Source organism: Rhinopithecus roxellana, chromosome 7, assembly GCF_007565055.1.
Source record: "Rhinopithecus roxellana isolate Shanxi Qingling chromosome 7, ASM756505v1, whole genome shotgun sequence".
NCBI lineage: Eukaryota > Metazoa > Chordata > Mammalia > Primates > Cercopithecidae > Rhinopithecus > Rhinopithecus roxellana.
In genome coordinates, this window is record NC_044555.1 from 87,458,039 (window position 1) to 87,472,909 (window position 14,871).

General features: G+C 35.7%; 1 protein-coding gene across 8 annotated transcripts in view; it reads left to right on the top strand.

Moving 5' to 3' along the window:
- CNKSR2 (connector enhancer of kinase suppressor of Ras 2) overlaps positions 1-14,871 on the top strand; it is a 303,713-nt gene that overhangs the window by 199,173 nt on the left and 89,669 nt on the right. For 4 of the 8 annotated variants that reach the window (XM_030934668.1, XM_030934670.1, XM_030934672.1 and 1 more), the window contains 2 exons: positions 7,566-7,655; positions 9,644-9,858. In XM_030934668.1, the coding sequence (XP_030790528.1) occupies positions 7,566-7,655; positions 9,644-9,858 (305 nt within the window). The remainder of the gene's footprint in view (positions 1-7,565; positions 7,656-9,643; positions 9,859-14,871) is intronic. The other 4 variants (XM_030934669.1, XM_030934671.1, XM_030934673.1 and 1 more) reach the window with 1 other exon arrangement.

Below are 14,871 nucleotides of genomic sequence, written 5' to 3' on the forward strand. Positions count from 1 at the left end.
ACCCAGAACTCTTTTGTCACTTAAACAGTATTTAAATCATCTAAATCCTTTCTCATTCCTCCCACAACCCTCTAATGTAAAGAAATTGTCTCAATGCACGGAGACAACATTTCAACTATTTCAACTGTTTCAACACATTTCCGAACTCCAACGTGTATGTATAGCTTGTTCCCTCTTCTGGTGGAATACTTACAAAAGGTAATTTGGTTCAAAATATAATTAGCCTTGGAATTAAGTGTTAAAAGTGCCACATAATTTTTGACACAGTTCAGTATGTTCTCCTTTAGCAATTCTTTCATGTTATTCCCCGTTTAAGGTATATATCACTTTTAGAAAGCAGTAGGAAAATACACAACCACAATGGAGCTTATTCTTGGAAATGATTTTTTTTTTAACTTTTATTTTAAGTTTAGAGGTACAAGCGTGGAATTGTTACATGGGTAAACCTGTGTCATGGGGTTAGTTGTACAGATTATTTTATTACTCAGGTGTTTAGACTAGTACCCGTTAGTTGTTTTTCTTGATCCTCTCCCTCTTCCCACCTTCCACCCTCCAAAAGGCCCCAATGCATGTGGTTCCCCTCTGTGTATTCATGTGTTCTCATCATTTAGCTCCCACTTGTAAGTGAGAACATGCAGCATTTGGTTTTCTGTTCCTGTGCTAGTTTGCTAAGGATAATGGCCTCCAGCTCCATCCATGTCCCTGCAAGAACATAATCTTGTTCTTTTTTATGACTACATAGTATTCCATGGTTTGTATGTGCCACATTTTCTTTAGTCTATCATTGATGAGCATTTATGTTGATTCCATGTCTTTGTTATTGTGAATAGTGCTGCAATGAACATACACATACATATGTCTTTATAATAGAGTGACTTCTATTCCTGTCGGTATATACCCAGTAATAGGATTGCTGGGTCCAATAGTATTTCTGTCTTTAGGTCTTTGAGGAATTACCACACTGTCTTCCACAATGGCTAAACCAATTTATACTCCACCAACAGTGTATAAGAGTTCCTTTTTTACCACAACCTCGCCAACATCTGTTTTTCCTTTTTTTTTTTTTTCCTTTTTAGTAATAGCCATTCTGACAGGTGTGAGATGATGCCTCACTATGGTTTTGATTTGCATTTCCCTAATGATTAGCGATGTTGAGCTTTTTTCCATATGATTGTTGGCAGCATGTATGTCTTCTTTTGAAAAGTGTCTGTTCATGTCCTTTGCCCACTTTTTTTATGGGGTTATTTTGGAAATGAGATTTTAACTGGTTTTGTTCTGCATCAGTGAAACCGAAGAGATTTTAAGTTAATCAGTACAGGGTTTATATTTGATTTGTATTATTTATAAGTCATTAAAGGTAATCCTTAAATAATCCTCACATTGAAATGTTTACAAACCAATTTCTTCAACCTCTTTTATCCAGAAATGAAATTTTTAAAACATGGCTATAAAGATCAGATTGTTCATTCTTACTTATTTTACTGGATCCAGATATGTTACCATTATCCTTTAAAAATTACTGACTTTCCATTTAATTCAGTTTTACTGCCTCTTTAAATGTGTGATTCTCTACCTTAAATAACCCCAGGATGTTTTCCTAGAAATTCAGTCAGCCATCTGAAAGTAATTTTTCTGTCTGGTATGTGGGGTTTTTGATGGGTATATGTGACAAGCATATAGCTTAACTTTACTTACTATACTCATTTTCATCAAAATATTGGCTAAAATATTCAGAACAGATGTGTATATGCGTATACTTTTTCTGAGACTCTAGAGAAAGCTTTGTTGTGAGCCTTAAAGGGCACGTCAGACTTATGGAGAAATTTCTTTGACATTTTTTTTAAACCTTTGACAACTGTAAGAGAAGATTGCTTCTCAGGTGCTGTTTATTACTCCGAAACATAATGACTTTAGCATGTTTTTAGAGAGTTTTTAAAAGCGATACAAATGAAAAAGACAGCAATTCAGTGGTGTTTCAACAGACAGCTTAACATGGGAATGTTTGTAGATAAGAAATCAAGAGACAGAACTAGTTCTGACTTGATTGCCAAACAGTTCTGTAAAGCTCAATTTGTCAGAAAAATGAAGAGAATTGGTGAGGGTAACATACTTGCCTTAGAAGGAAGAAAGAGGGAGGAAAATAAGGAAATAGAAAATTAGAAGGAAGGAAAGGGAAAGAAACTATGAAAATAGAAACTAATGATATAGCTTGGATCCTTTTTGGTCTAGTGTCTGAGGAAAGTCCCCTATTTACTTTCTTAACATGCAATCAGTTAAATATTGAGTAGTTACTGTGTTTAAGGTACTGTGCTAAGTGTGGGAGATACCACAGTAGACGGTAGAAAAGTCTGTCTTCCCCCATGAAATTTACAGTCTAGAAGGATGACAGAATTCAAGTAACTAAATTAAGAAATACTTATGTGACTGTAATTGTCATGCTACAGAGAAGAACTTTGAGAGGAAATGAGACAAACACAGAGAATCCTGACCTAGAATGAGAGGCCAAGGATTGTATCCCTAAGGAAATGACATTTTTGCTTAGCTCTGAAGGATGCATGTGAATTTATGATAAGAAGAGACGAAAGCCAGAAGACAGAGTCCTAGGGTGCCGGGTAAGGAAAGTGTTTCAATGAAGGAGTAATAATCGCTGCTAATGCTACAGATACGTTAGAAAAGTCAAGGACTCTGAGAATTGTCTATTGGATTTAGCAATATGGAGGCCCTAAAAACCTTGACAATAGCAGTTTTGATGGAATAGTGGGGGCAAGAGCTTAATCGGAGAAGATTCAAGAGAGAAGAGGAGGAGAAGAATTGGGGGCTACAAATACAAAGAAGCTTTCTACAAGGTTTTCTGTAAAGGGGAACAAAAAATAAGGTGGTAGCTGGGTAGAGGTTTGTGGGGTGAGGAGAGTTACTTTTTAAAAAACGATTGGAGAAATTACAGCATGTTTATATGCTAATAGGAATGACTGAGTAGAAAGAGAAAAGTTGATGATGCAGGAGAAAGAAGGGAGGATTGCTCAAGGCATGCCCTTGATTAGGTCAGAGGGAATAGGATCCAATGAGCAACCCAGTAATTTGAGATCTCCCTAATGTCACAATACAGCGTAATAAGTATTATATATATGCTAAAGGCACCAGGAAAAAGCTTAGGGAGCTCAACAGAGTGAGCAGTTAACTCTGCCAAAGGGGATTGTAGCATTTGTGATATCACCTAAAATCCTTCGTTATCTGGGGTAAAAATTAGTTTATTTTCAAGCAATTGTTGTACACTAACATTCAAGCATAGCAATTTTGTATTAAAATACAGTAATTAGGATATATCATTATATAGCACTTCATCATTGTCTATATTCTTAAAATTGTGTTTTGTGTTCCATTTGCTTACTTGCAGCTGAATATAGCCCATAATTCTTAAAAAGCTGCTTGCTATTAATATAATAATATTCAGACAAAATCCAAAAAATATTTATCCTTTTTTCTGTGTGCCTCTATAAAAATATTTATCTTTTACCTTTACCACATTTATTAGAATACAGTAAGAAATACAGCACAAAATTCCTGCCTCTATGGAGGCACCAATTAAAAAACTCTAGATGTGCAGCAGATATTAAAAACCAAATAAAATAATGGTTATATTATGAGGCACTAGCACAGTGGTATCACAAGGCTTATGAGAGGGTGCCAAATGAACTCTGCAATTAATACATGCTTTATACTTAAAGGAATAAAACATTAAGAAGTGGTCAGCAAGAATTGTTAAATGGGCTCTAATCCTCATTTTCTTGATTATATTCTTTGCTGTTATTATTCTTATCATGAATTAGTCATCTTAACTATACAACTTCAAAAACCAATATAAGTATTACTATGTAAAGACATGTCTTAAACTTTTCCAGATTGCTTTTCAGAGATTTATGTTTTATTTATGTACATTTACACAGGAATGGGTCAGATGTATTTAATTTTATTAAACCAATCCATTTGTATTAAAGCCTTAAAAAGTCATATGAGTATAAAAATATTTTGCATGTATTAATAATAGTGTATATTTGATTTAAGTCTATAATGCTTATAGTACTCTTACCTTTGGTGTTTTGTTTCACTTGTTTTTTACCAACAGCACTAAAACATTGAATCATAAAGTTATCTTTCCATTTGAACTTTGCTGTCCTGTGAAATTAAAATGCTGCTGTATATACATGCAGCAACAAACATGTTTTCAAGCTGTAATCAATGATCTGTATATTTGGAATTAGAAATAATTTAAGCCATGGTCTATTTTTCAATCTGCCATGGACTGCTATTTATACAAGAATGTTACCTTATGTTACTGGTTTAACTGCTTTATTAAGTCTACTTCAATATTTTAGGACAATTAAAAATCAGTACTTATAAGCAACATTATTTATTCTACCTAAATCAATAATATACTTTATTTTTAAAAATACTTATTTTTATTTGCATTGCTGAATCTATAGTTTTATAACTAATAAAAGCAAAACCTTGATGTTCTCCAAAAGTAAATGTCAGTAAAGCTTTTTCTCTCAATTTTTTTCTAATTTAGTATGTTTTCCTTCAATTGTGCATTAGTAATATACAGTATAATTCTGTTAAAAAAAAAAAAAAGTCATCCCCGGAAAAGTCAGTGTTAAAAATCTTCTGCATAATTGTTTCTATGGCTAATTATATAATCAGACATATCAAGGGCTTAATTACATGCTTCAATGACTTAGCTCCATTAGAATTTCAGAGATGACACAAAATACAATGAATACGATTATGTATTTCATATTCTGTGTGTGAAGTATGTTTCTTTTTGTTGTTTTTGTGTATATATGTTTGATTCCAAACAACCAATTTTCAAAAAATATCTAACTAGCTTTTTAATATATATAACATATAGAGCAAGTAAAACAACTGCTTATTTATTGGATTTTCACTTTTCAAAAGATTTTTTGGTGACATGTAAAAACAGTGCTAGAGCTGTTAATTGCTTCAGTTTCAGTGCCTATGCTGAAGTAGAGTTTGTTTTTAAAACCAGATCCTAAAGAAATAAATTGTAGATATTTTGAAAATACAGCCTTCATAACATTGAAAATCTGGCGGACTGATTATGCAAAGTGGTGGGAATAGACATGACAAAAGGAGACCTTCCCTCAAACCCTTACCCTACTTTCGATGGGCAGAATATTGACCTGGATCTGTAGATGGCTGTTGTGAGACCTCGGTTCTTCTTAGCTTAAAAGAATTTAAATGAGAGACCCACAGCAAAGGAGATGTAGTATAGAGCAATTTATTGCAAAGGACAAAGAATGTTATGAAAGTTAGGTGTAGAATAGACAGTACACCCTGAGAGAGGATTCAGGGCAAGCTGCTCCTAAGGATGAGACCACCAATACTGGCATTAGGGAGACTCCTTTTATGAGAGTCTTACATAATTATTCATAAAGGAATGGGAAGAAGTGTTGCTAGTAAGCATATTCTTGGTGGTCCTCTGGGTGCACATGCACAGTAGCTGTACATGCTTGTTCATACATTGCATGTCTCATTAGCATCTTAACTCTCTGTCCAGGGGTGTGTTGTTTACTATTATAATGAGCAAAGGGTCAGTCTGAGGACAGGTGTAATCAAAATGCATGTGCTCCCTGCAGGGGAAATGCCCTACTGTAGATAGCTGTGTTTGAATGAGCTGGACTACAGTGTGAATGCTGGGGCTTATTGTGTTAACTGTATGGTCGTCGTGTGAGGACATGTTTACTTCCTTGACTACCTATCCTGCCTCAGATCATCTCACTCAAATTCCCTCTGTGTAAAAGAGCAGAGATATACTGATGGAGAATTTGGAATATTAGGTGATCATTTACAAAGTTGTTTGCATACCTTAAAAGGAAACCATTAAATAAATACTACATTTTTGGCTCATTAATAATTTTATCATATCTCGTTAATCTTTTAAAAGAGCTTAGCAAAACAGACTAAACTGTATCAGTGTTAACAATAAGAAGCCATAAAATTGATACATTTTCCTTAAGAACAGAATTAGAATTCTCCTAACAGAATTTTTTAAAACATACTGAATGATTATAATAATCATAAAATTTAGCTGGACAAGGAGGGAAGTTTCAGGGACAGAAGGTGACTGATAGATACTGAAAAGTGGTATGATAGGTATTAATACATTAAAGGAGGAAGAATTGTTGGACTTGGAGTACTGTAGGTAGTGTGCTAGAAATACAAAAGGTGGTAGTTGGTAAGTTGGATATTTAAAGGGATTGCAGCCTTTGCTGATGAGACTAAGCATATGACCATAGGAATGAGTGTGAGAGAGAACCTCAGGAAACTGAAAGACCAGACTCTCAGAGGGTGGATATTGAAGTCACCAAGAATTATGACAGAAGTAAGTGTGAGTGCCTGGGTTTGAATCCTGATACTATGTACTTAACAGGTATATATATCCTTGGGCAAGTTATATAACCTTAGTTTCCTCATCAGTTAAAATGAGGATAATGATAGTATATTTCTCTGAATTATCAAGAGTAAACAATTTAATCCTTATAAAACTGTTACTATGTGGTATATGGCAAATGACATATAAATGTTTGTACTATTATCATAATCATAATAACCATTATTATTTGTACGATCCAGTCCTGTGTGAGTCTCTGCTTTTCATTCACTAGAAATTCAGTAAGCAACTATTTCATGCCAGGCATTGTGCTAGGTATCCTGTTAAAACTTTTGAATTATTTTCTTTGGCTGTTTTAGGCTTCAGGAATTTCAAGTGGAACAGAAATAATATACTGTAGCCTCACCAAAATAAAAGTTATTATTGAAGTCTTTGCCATGAGTTATCCTTGCTGAAGTGAAATGCTGTTTAGTAAGGATACAGACCCAGGGGGAAATGGGACAAACCAAAGCTGTGATTACTTGGATCTATATACTGGATAGGCTTACTGTAGCAAAAGAGATGCTTAGCAGCAGACTCAGCTATAGGACATGAGAGAGAATCTAATCATATTTTTGAGACATGGTGGTGTCCAAAATGTATGGTGATAGGAGATAGGAAGCAGCAAAGATAAAAAGTTATTCTTGTGGTGTTCCAACATGAAACAGTGGGTTAATGACTGGTAGTCAGGTTAAACACAGAAAGCTACCATCTTGGAGGTTGGCTATCAAGATATAGACACTTGGGCACTAGGAAGTAAGATAGAGATCCAGTTACTGAGTAAAATCACTTATATGATTATCTTCTTTGTAAAAAAAAAAAAAAAAAAAAAAAAAAAAGAAAACAACTATACCCTTAAAGTCTGGGGTTCCTAAGAGAGCTAACCTAGGCTATTAATTATTATTTATAAAAAGTACCTTAAGTTTGCTTTATCACCTGGCCAATAGGCAGTTTCACCTTCTGGCTCAAAACACATTTTCTCCATCTACACAAATGCCAACCATAATGTTGCATAAGAGTGAGTGTGTTTGGTAGACCTTAGCTAAAAATCAGTGTAAGTTTGAGCAGACATGGGGAAGAAAAACAATGTGATGTGAACTTTGTTCTCTGTGTTTAGGCAAGCTACGACCTATATCTATGCCAGTGGAATATAATTGGGTGGGGGACTATGAAGATCCAAATAAGATGAAGAGAGATAGTAGAAGAGGTAAGTGTTCTAGAATTTCAGTGTAGGCTGGGTTGTTTGAACAATAAGCAAATTTAAATGTTCTATAAATAGATTGTTATGGCTTCTGTGGAAAACTTATTCTATCATTGACTTTATTATGCAACAAAACCAAGTAAGACCAACATTTGACTATCTTGACCCATTATTAAACAGCTATTGTCTCTGAATGCCTTCTAAGGGATTCCAGGTACATAAGTACGGTGTTAAAAGTAAATATCTGATTGTTACTTGAAAGTTAATATTTGAAACACAAGGTCGGAAGTGTGAAACTGCATAAAATAAGTTCAGTGAATAGGAAGAGTTTATCATCAGTCCTCATCGGTCTGCAATGCAACCTCACCAATTTTGTATGGAATCAACCTAAAAATGAGCATTGAAGCACATGGGTTAAAAGCTAATGGAAACCGGGCCAGTGACTTCTAACAAAAACCATGTAGAAATAGAAAAAAAAAAAAACTTTGCTTTTTTTTTCCTGTTCTGTTAGCTGTTCAGAGTTATCTTCTTACATGGGGGTGGGCTACTCTTGAAGGATCTACCAAAAGTAAGTTTTTATGTTCACTTATCCTGCTATAGACATAAGCAATAGAAAGCAACTGAAAGTTTCCCTACTAAATAGGATTTGATCAAATGTGGGTATGGTGAGCCCAATGGGTCATGCTGCTACTTCCACTTTCTGAAGTACAGAGCCGTAAGGTCATAGGTGGAAAATAAAACAAATCAAAACAAAAAACTATTCATAGAATGTAAGTTCACTAAGCTTCCTTCATGATATGTTTGACCCGTTTTCTTGTTACTTCTAGCCAGTTTACAGAATTTATTTTATTACTGCACAGATCCGCAGACCATATGGAAAAGCAAGCATGAATATCTGGTTCATTAGTCTTCTTAATACTTGTTTTGTGGAGTGAGCATTTCTGAAAATGTTGATAAATACAGAAGCATTGACAGATTCCTTTATATCTGTGTATTCACTCCATTTTCCAGTCTTCAATTTCTAATCTCATTTGTTCTATAGAATAAATCAAGAAAAATACAAAAGAGAAATGCTTATCACATGCTATCTCAGAGTCACTGTTTTGGGACTTCATATTTCAGTGACTTTTGTTGGTGGGGAGGGGGACCATGTGAAGTACTAAGTGCTGACTACCAATTTAAGCATAGAATTCCTGGATGAAATTTCCTGACTATTGGTTCTTAATGTGGGCCTCAACTTCTCCAAGCATGCTACCTTGCATACCACAGGCCGGTGTTTGTTATCAAGCTTTGGCAAAATCCCCGTGAGGGAGCTTGTTACAAATTTTATAAGCCACACACCTAGAACTTCTGATTCAAGTTCCAGAGATGGTTCTAATGTAGTTGGTCCAAAGCTAAAACTTGGAGAAATAGGCCAGGCGCGGTGGCTCAAGCCTGTAATCCCAGCACTTTGGGAGGCCGAGACGGGCGGATCACGAGGTCAGCAGATCGAGACCATCCTGGCTAACACAGTGAAACCCCGTCTCTACTAAAAAAAATACAAAAAACTAGCCAGCGAGGTGGCGGGCGCCTGTAGTCCCAGCTACTCGGGAGGCTGAGGCAGGAGAATGGCATAAACTCGGGAGGTGGAGCTTGCAGTGAGCTGAGATCCAGCCACTGCACTCCAGCCTGGGCGACAGAGCGAGACTCTGTCTCAAAAAAAAAAAAAAAACTTGGAGAAATAATCTATCGACTGTCTACTTTTAATTGTCTTATCATACCAAATAATTAAGATATACCATATTTCACTACATATTTTATAAATTAAATCAAGTTAAAGTTCTGAAATGAAATATATTAGGTTGGGGCAAAAGTAATTGCGGTTCTTGCAATTAAAAGGGATGGGAAAACCACAGTTATTTTTGCGCCAACCTAATAATAGCACAATTGAGAAAGAATGGTAAATTTGGTGTATTTGTGTATTTACATTGGTGTATTTATCTCTTTTTATATAGAAAACTCTCTACTTCGGTATATGAGCAATGAAAAGATTGCTCAAGAAGAATACATGTTTCAGAGAAACAGCAAAAAGGACACAGGGAAGAAGTCAAAAAAGAAGGGTGATAAGAGTAATAGCCCAACTCACTATTCATTGCTACCTAGTTTACAAATGGATGCACTGAGACAAGACATCATGGGCACTCCTGTGCCAGAGACCACACTATACCATGTAAGTAAAATTTCAAAGACTCTTTGATACAGTTTTTGTTGAGAGACTGGCAAGTGACTCTTTTGGGTAAAGTCTAGGTTATTTTTATCCTTTTATTAGATTTTCACAAAAGAGCCTAACTTTAAAGTTTATACCCTTAAAAAACAATGGGTAATTGATTATTTTCCTAAGTTTATGTGTTCAATGAGTCCATAGTTATAGCAAGTTGGATTTTTAATGGGATAACTTAATATGCACAAAATTGATGGAGAACAATAATAAATAGCTGATTAATCATCAGTGTGATACTATGCAATGCACAGATAGCTGCAAAATTCAACATTAAAGATACAATTTTAATATAGTCATGATTCCATTTGAAAAATGAGCATCTATTATTTGCTAGACATGGAGAGGAGGGCTAGAGGTAAAATGGAAAGACATGACACACCATTATACGGGGAGAAAGACATGCTGAGAGTCCCAGTATAACTTAACTGTTGTAATGGGTGGGTGCAGAAAGTAGAAGAGGAACATAGGAGAAATAGAGCCTTAGTCTTTAGGGGAAGTGAGAAAAGGCTTCAGAGTGGGGAGCATTTGAATGAAGAATAAAATATGAGTAGCAGTATTTTAGTGCGAAGGCATATGCAGGTGCACTACAAATGTGTGAGAATGTGGCATGTTCCAAGGATTTCGTGTGGCTTATAATTGCTGGTTTATTAACAATTGGAGGAAGTGGCATGAGGAAGGGGTAGAAGATGGGCCTGGAGACATAGGTAAAGGTTAGATCAGGAATTGTATGATAAAGTGCTTAGGTTCTTTCCTGCAGTAATAAAGAGCTATTGAATAATTTTGAACTGGGAACTTGCATGATCAAATCGGCCTGTTGGATCTCTCTAGTGCAGAGCATCATTTGAGAGATCAAAAGCAGGGCCATTAAGTCCAGGCCATATGGATGATGAGAAACTAGGATAATGGCCGTGTGGAAGCTGAGAATCATGTCAGCAGAACATTCAATCCACAAAATTATACATTTTAAACCATTTTGGTTAAAAGGAGTTTGTTGTGTCACTGGAACTATAGCTTCTTACTAGGAGCCCTTGAAAAACATGGACTGCAAGTTTTTAAGTAATTTGAATTACTGTGCTTAATGCTTAAAATATCAAAAAACATTTAATCTGCTCCTGCTGTAGAAGGTATACCATCTAGGCATTCAAAATGTGAAAGATTTAATAACTTACAATTGAGTTGTTTCTCTGAGCAAATCTCTTAAATCATCTACTTATTCTATAGCTCTTTCATAAAACTAGAGTGTAGAAAAATGTTTTTATTTGGACTGTAGTGTCATTAGCACTCCTAGGTGCCTCATTCTTTATCCTCCCTTCTCCCCAGTTACATACTCTCAAGTCTCTTTCTAAGACACTAGTGCCTGTGTCAGAATCTGCTCCATTGAATGACTGATCTATTGAATTATTATTTTTTTCCCTAGACATTCAGAGTCAGCCTGAAATCAGCACTCTTAGTTGTTTGAAAGGGGACCACTTTTGTTATTACCACTATTCAGAAGAGCTGTATGAGCACTGAGCTTCTTCTAGAATCTGGTGTTCCAGTCATAAGTAATACCCTGAACAAAAGTTTGAAGATGAGGGACAGATGGCCTATTCGAGAGGGTAGCTGGTAGTGAGAGATGAACCTAGAGAAGGAAGAAGAGACCATCACTTTGACTCAGAGTATACAAATTATTAAAAGTTTGGATTTATCCTGAGAGTAGTGAGCCATTGAAGGCACATTTAAATACTCAGCCTGTTCCATTCTGTCATGCATATCCTGACAGATGTTACACTGTGTGGGGAAGGAAAGTAGTTAAGTCTTGTGAATTATGAGGTATTAAATTAGGAAAGACAGTAAAAAGTGAGCCAAACTGGTAGGAATATTGCGAATATTTTTGAGGAGTATAAATTGTTACCACCTCTCTGAAGGACATTATTTAGTTATGTATATCAAGAATCTGGTCTACTAACTTCACCTCTAGAAATTTGTTCTAAGAGAGAAATCAGAGTCCACTTTTGCCTCCTGTTTTTATTGTATGTCTTGAATCTGTAACATGGTATTTCCCGGATAGATGACATCTATCTCAACTAATTTTTGACAGAGGACCAGGATAGAGTAAGGAATATTGTTAACTTTGGGGGAGATCTTCCCCTGTAATGCTGATACACCAATTCCAGAGTAGAAGGCTGGGTGCTTCCTAACTCATTTATCAGGTTTAGAAGAGGAAAATATCGCTAACCCCCAAGTGCATGTTGGATATCTATAACCAATGTTCTAAAAGAGAGAACTCTAATCGGTGGGGTTTTTACTAGGCTCTTGAGTTTCCTTGAGGATCTCACCTTGCACTTATTTAGTGCTTTCACAGTTAGCAAGGGAGTTTCCACATTTAATATGTCTTTTGAACTTCACAACAACCCTATGTGCAAATAACAAAACCCAGACTCAGAAATGATTTACAAAAGCTGTGTTGCAAAAAAAATGTAAGTACTATAGTCAGGACTAGAACCCAAATCACCTACTCCAGGGGTCTTTCTGCACTCTATCCTATTGCTTCGTGCATGGTACACATTCCGTATACAGAGGAATTTGTGCTTTAATGAATAAATGAGTGCATTTTGAAAAGCTTGACTTGAAAAGACATGTGTCCTCATATGTTGATGTTAATAATGTTTTCAGTACCTGGATTGATTTCTATCCAAAATTGTATTTTGCTTTATGTTACTATTTATTAAGTTAGGGGAAACATACTAAGCTGCCACTGTTATAAAACACAATTATAAAACACTGTTATAAAACACAAATAGTTATTTAGCTTAGTTATTTAGCTGGGGCAACAGAATATTATAGTTAACAATGCTTGGACCTTGGAGACAAAACAACATATGCTTAAATAATAACTTTTTATATTTCACAGGAATTTCTGTTTTATTTTTACCTGTTTATACACGTTTATTTAAAAATGAAAGGCTTTTTTCTTATGGTAAATTTTCCTGAAAACACAATGTCAGTATCAATCTGTAATCTAATCGCTTTCATGATGAACCACTAATCTTCATTTTTGCCAGTTGCTCTTTTGGATAACATGGCCATGTTTAACGGAATAGGACTTAAGTGGAAGAGGACTATGAAGATTGAGTATTGCATTTCATAGGCTTCTATCTCTGCTGTAATACTAGCTCTATGTAATCTAAAGATTTTGAGTTAAAAGTTAGAGAAAATTTAGTATAAATTTAATAGCAAGATAATATCATCATCAAATCCCCTTAAACAGCAAAGTAAAGGCGTGTGTGCATGCATGCATATAGTATGCCTTATAAGCACACCTAGAGTATAATCTTCACTGTTCTGTTGTGGAAAACAGCCCAGTGAGAATACACAAAGCAAGACAAATATTGTTTGGCTTCAGGGTTCAACTCATTATCTTATCATGAAGATTTAGAAGTGTATGGGATTATAAAATATGTGTTTTATTAATTCCACATATCTGATATTCTAGTTTATATATATTTTTCTTGAACTTATTTAAAAGGAAAGTATTCACAGTGCTGTAGCTACCCTAGTCATTGACCAGCTCTTTGCCACCACTTTCCTTTTCAACATGCTATTCCTGCTACGGAGAATGCTTTTATCTCTTTTTTCTCCCAAGAATTCCTGCCTATCTAAACCTGAAATCACAAGGAGATCTTCCCTGACCTTCAGACTACCATCTGAAATAAATCAGTTCTCCTATTTTCTCTTATCATCTAGTAGTTTTTCTTCAAAACCTTTGTTGGGATTTTTAATGATACATTTATGTGAACATCTGCTTAGTGTCTTTCTCTCCTGTACATGGTAGGACAGGTATTCCCATGTTCATGATGATAAGCAGGAACAATTTCTCCATTTTGTTCAGTACTATATTTCAGCACCTAGTACAAATGTAGTACCTTATAAGCTCTCAATAAAAATGTTATGAGTAAGTGAATTAATGAGTGAGTGAGTAAATTTGACAGGAACTTCAGTGACTTTCTCAGTGTCTTCAACCTGCAAAAAAAGCCCCCTCCATCTCCCAAGCCAACCCCACAGGGGCCAACAGTGCAACAGGGTTAGCTGCCTCACATTCCCTACCCTACCTCATTCACTCCAGCTGAAAACTTCAGTTCCAGCTAATTCTTGCTTGCTTCCTTTCCCTGCCATCTCATTACAAAGGTCCCAATATGCCCATCAGCCAAGCATGTTATGACATTTTTCAAAAGAGCATAACTTTATTTTACCTACTTACTGATTCTGTCTGAAAATGTGGAAGCTGTTAGCTGCCAAAACCCTCATCTAACCTGAGAGTACATGAAGAAAAGGCAGACAGAAGTTTGTGTGTGTGTGTGTGTGTGTGTGTGTGTGTGTGTGTGTGTGTGTGAAATTCAGATTTGGTAAGAAAAGTCTTTAAAGAATAGCTGAATTATTCTGAATCTCATCTTTAAATCTTGTGTGACTTATTTTTCCCCAATATGCTGTGCATATGACAACTTGCTCTCACGTTAAAGCTGCTAAACTAAATTCATATACAAAATAATTACTTCATGCCTGTAATCCCAGCACTTTGGGAGGCCAAGGCAGGTGGATTGCCTGAACTCAGGAGTTTGAGACCAACCTGGACAACATGGCAAAACCCCATCTCTACAAAATATACAAAAATTAGCTGGATGTGGTAGCATGCACCTATAGTCCCAGCGACTTGGGGAACTAAGGCAAGAGAATCACTGGAGCCTGGAAGGTCTAGGCTACAGTGAGCCATGTTTGCACCACTGCACTCCAGCCTGGGTTACAGAGTGAGACACTGTCTCTAAAAATAGTAGTGATAATAATAATAGTCATTTATTTTAAGTCTACATGCCTGAGATGCCAGAACAAGTAAAATTGGATTATAGATTCAAGCAGTATGTAGGTATACTTTCATAAACTGAATACTGATGTAATTTCGGATGATTAAAAACAGACTTTTAGTAT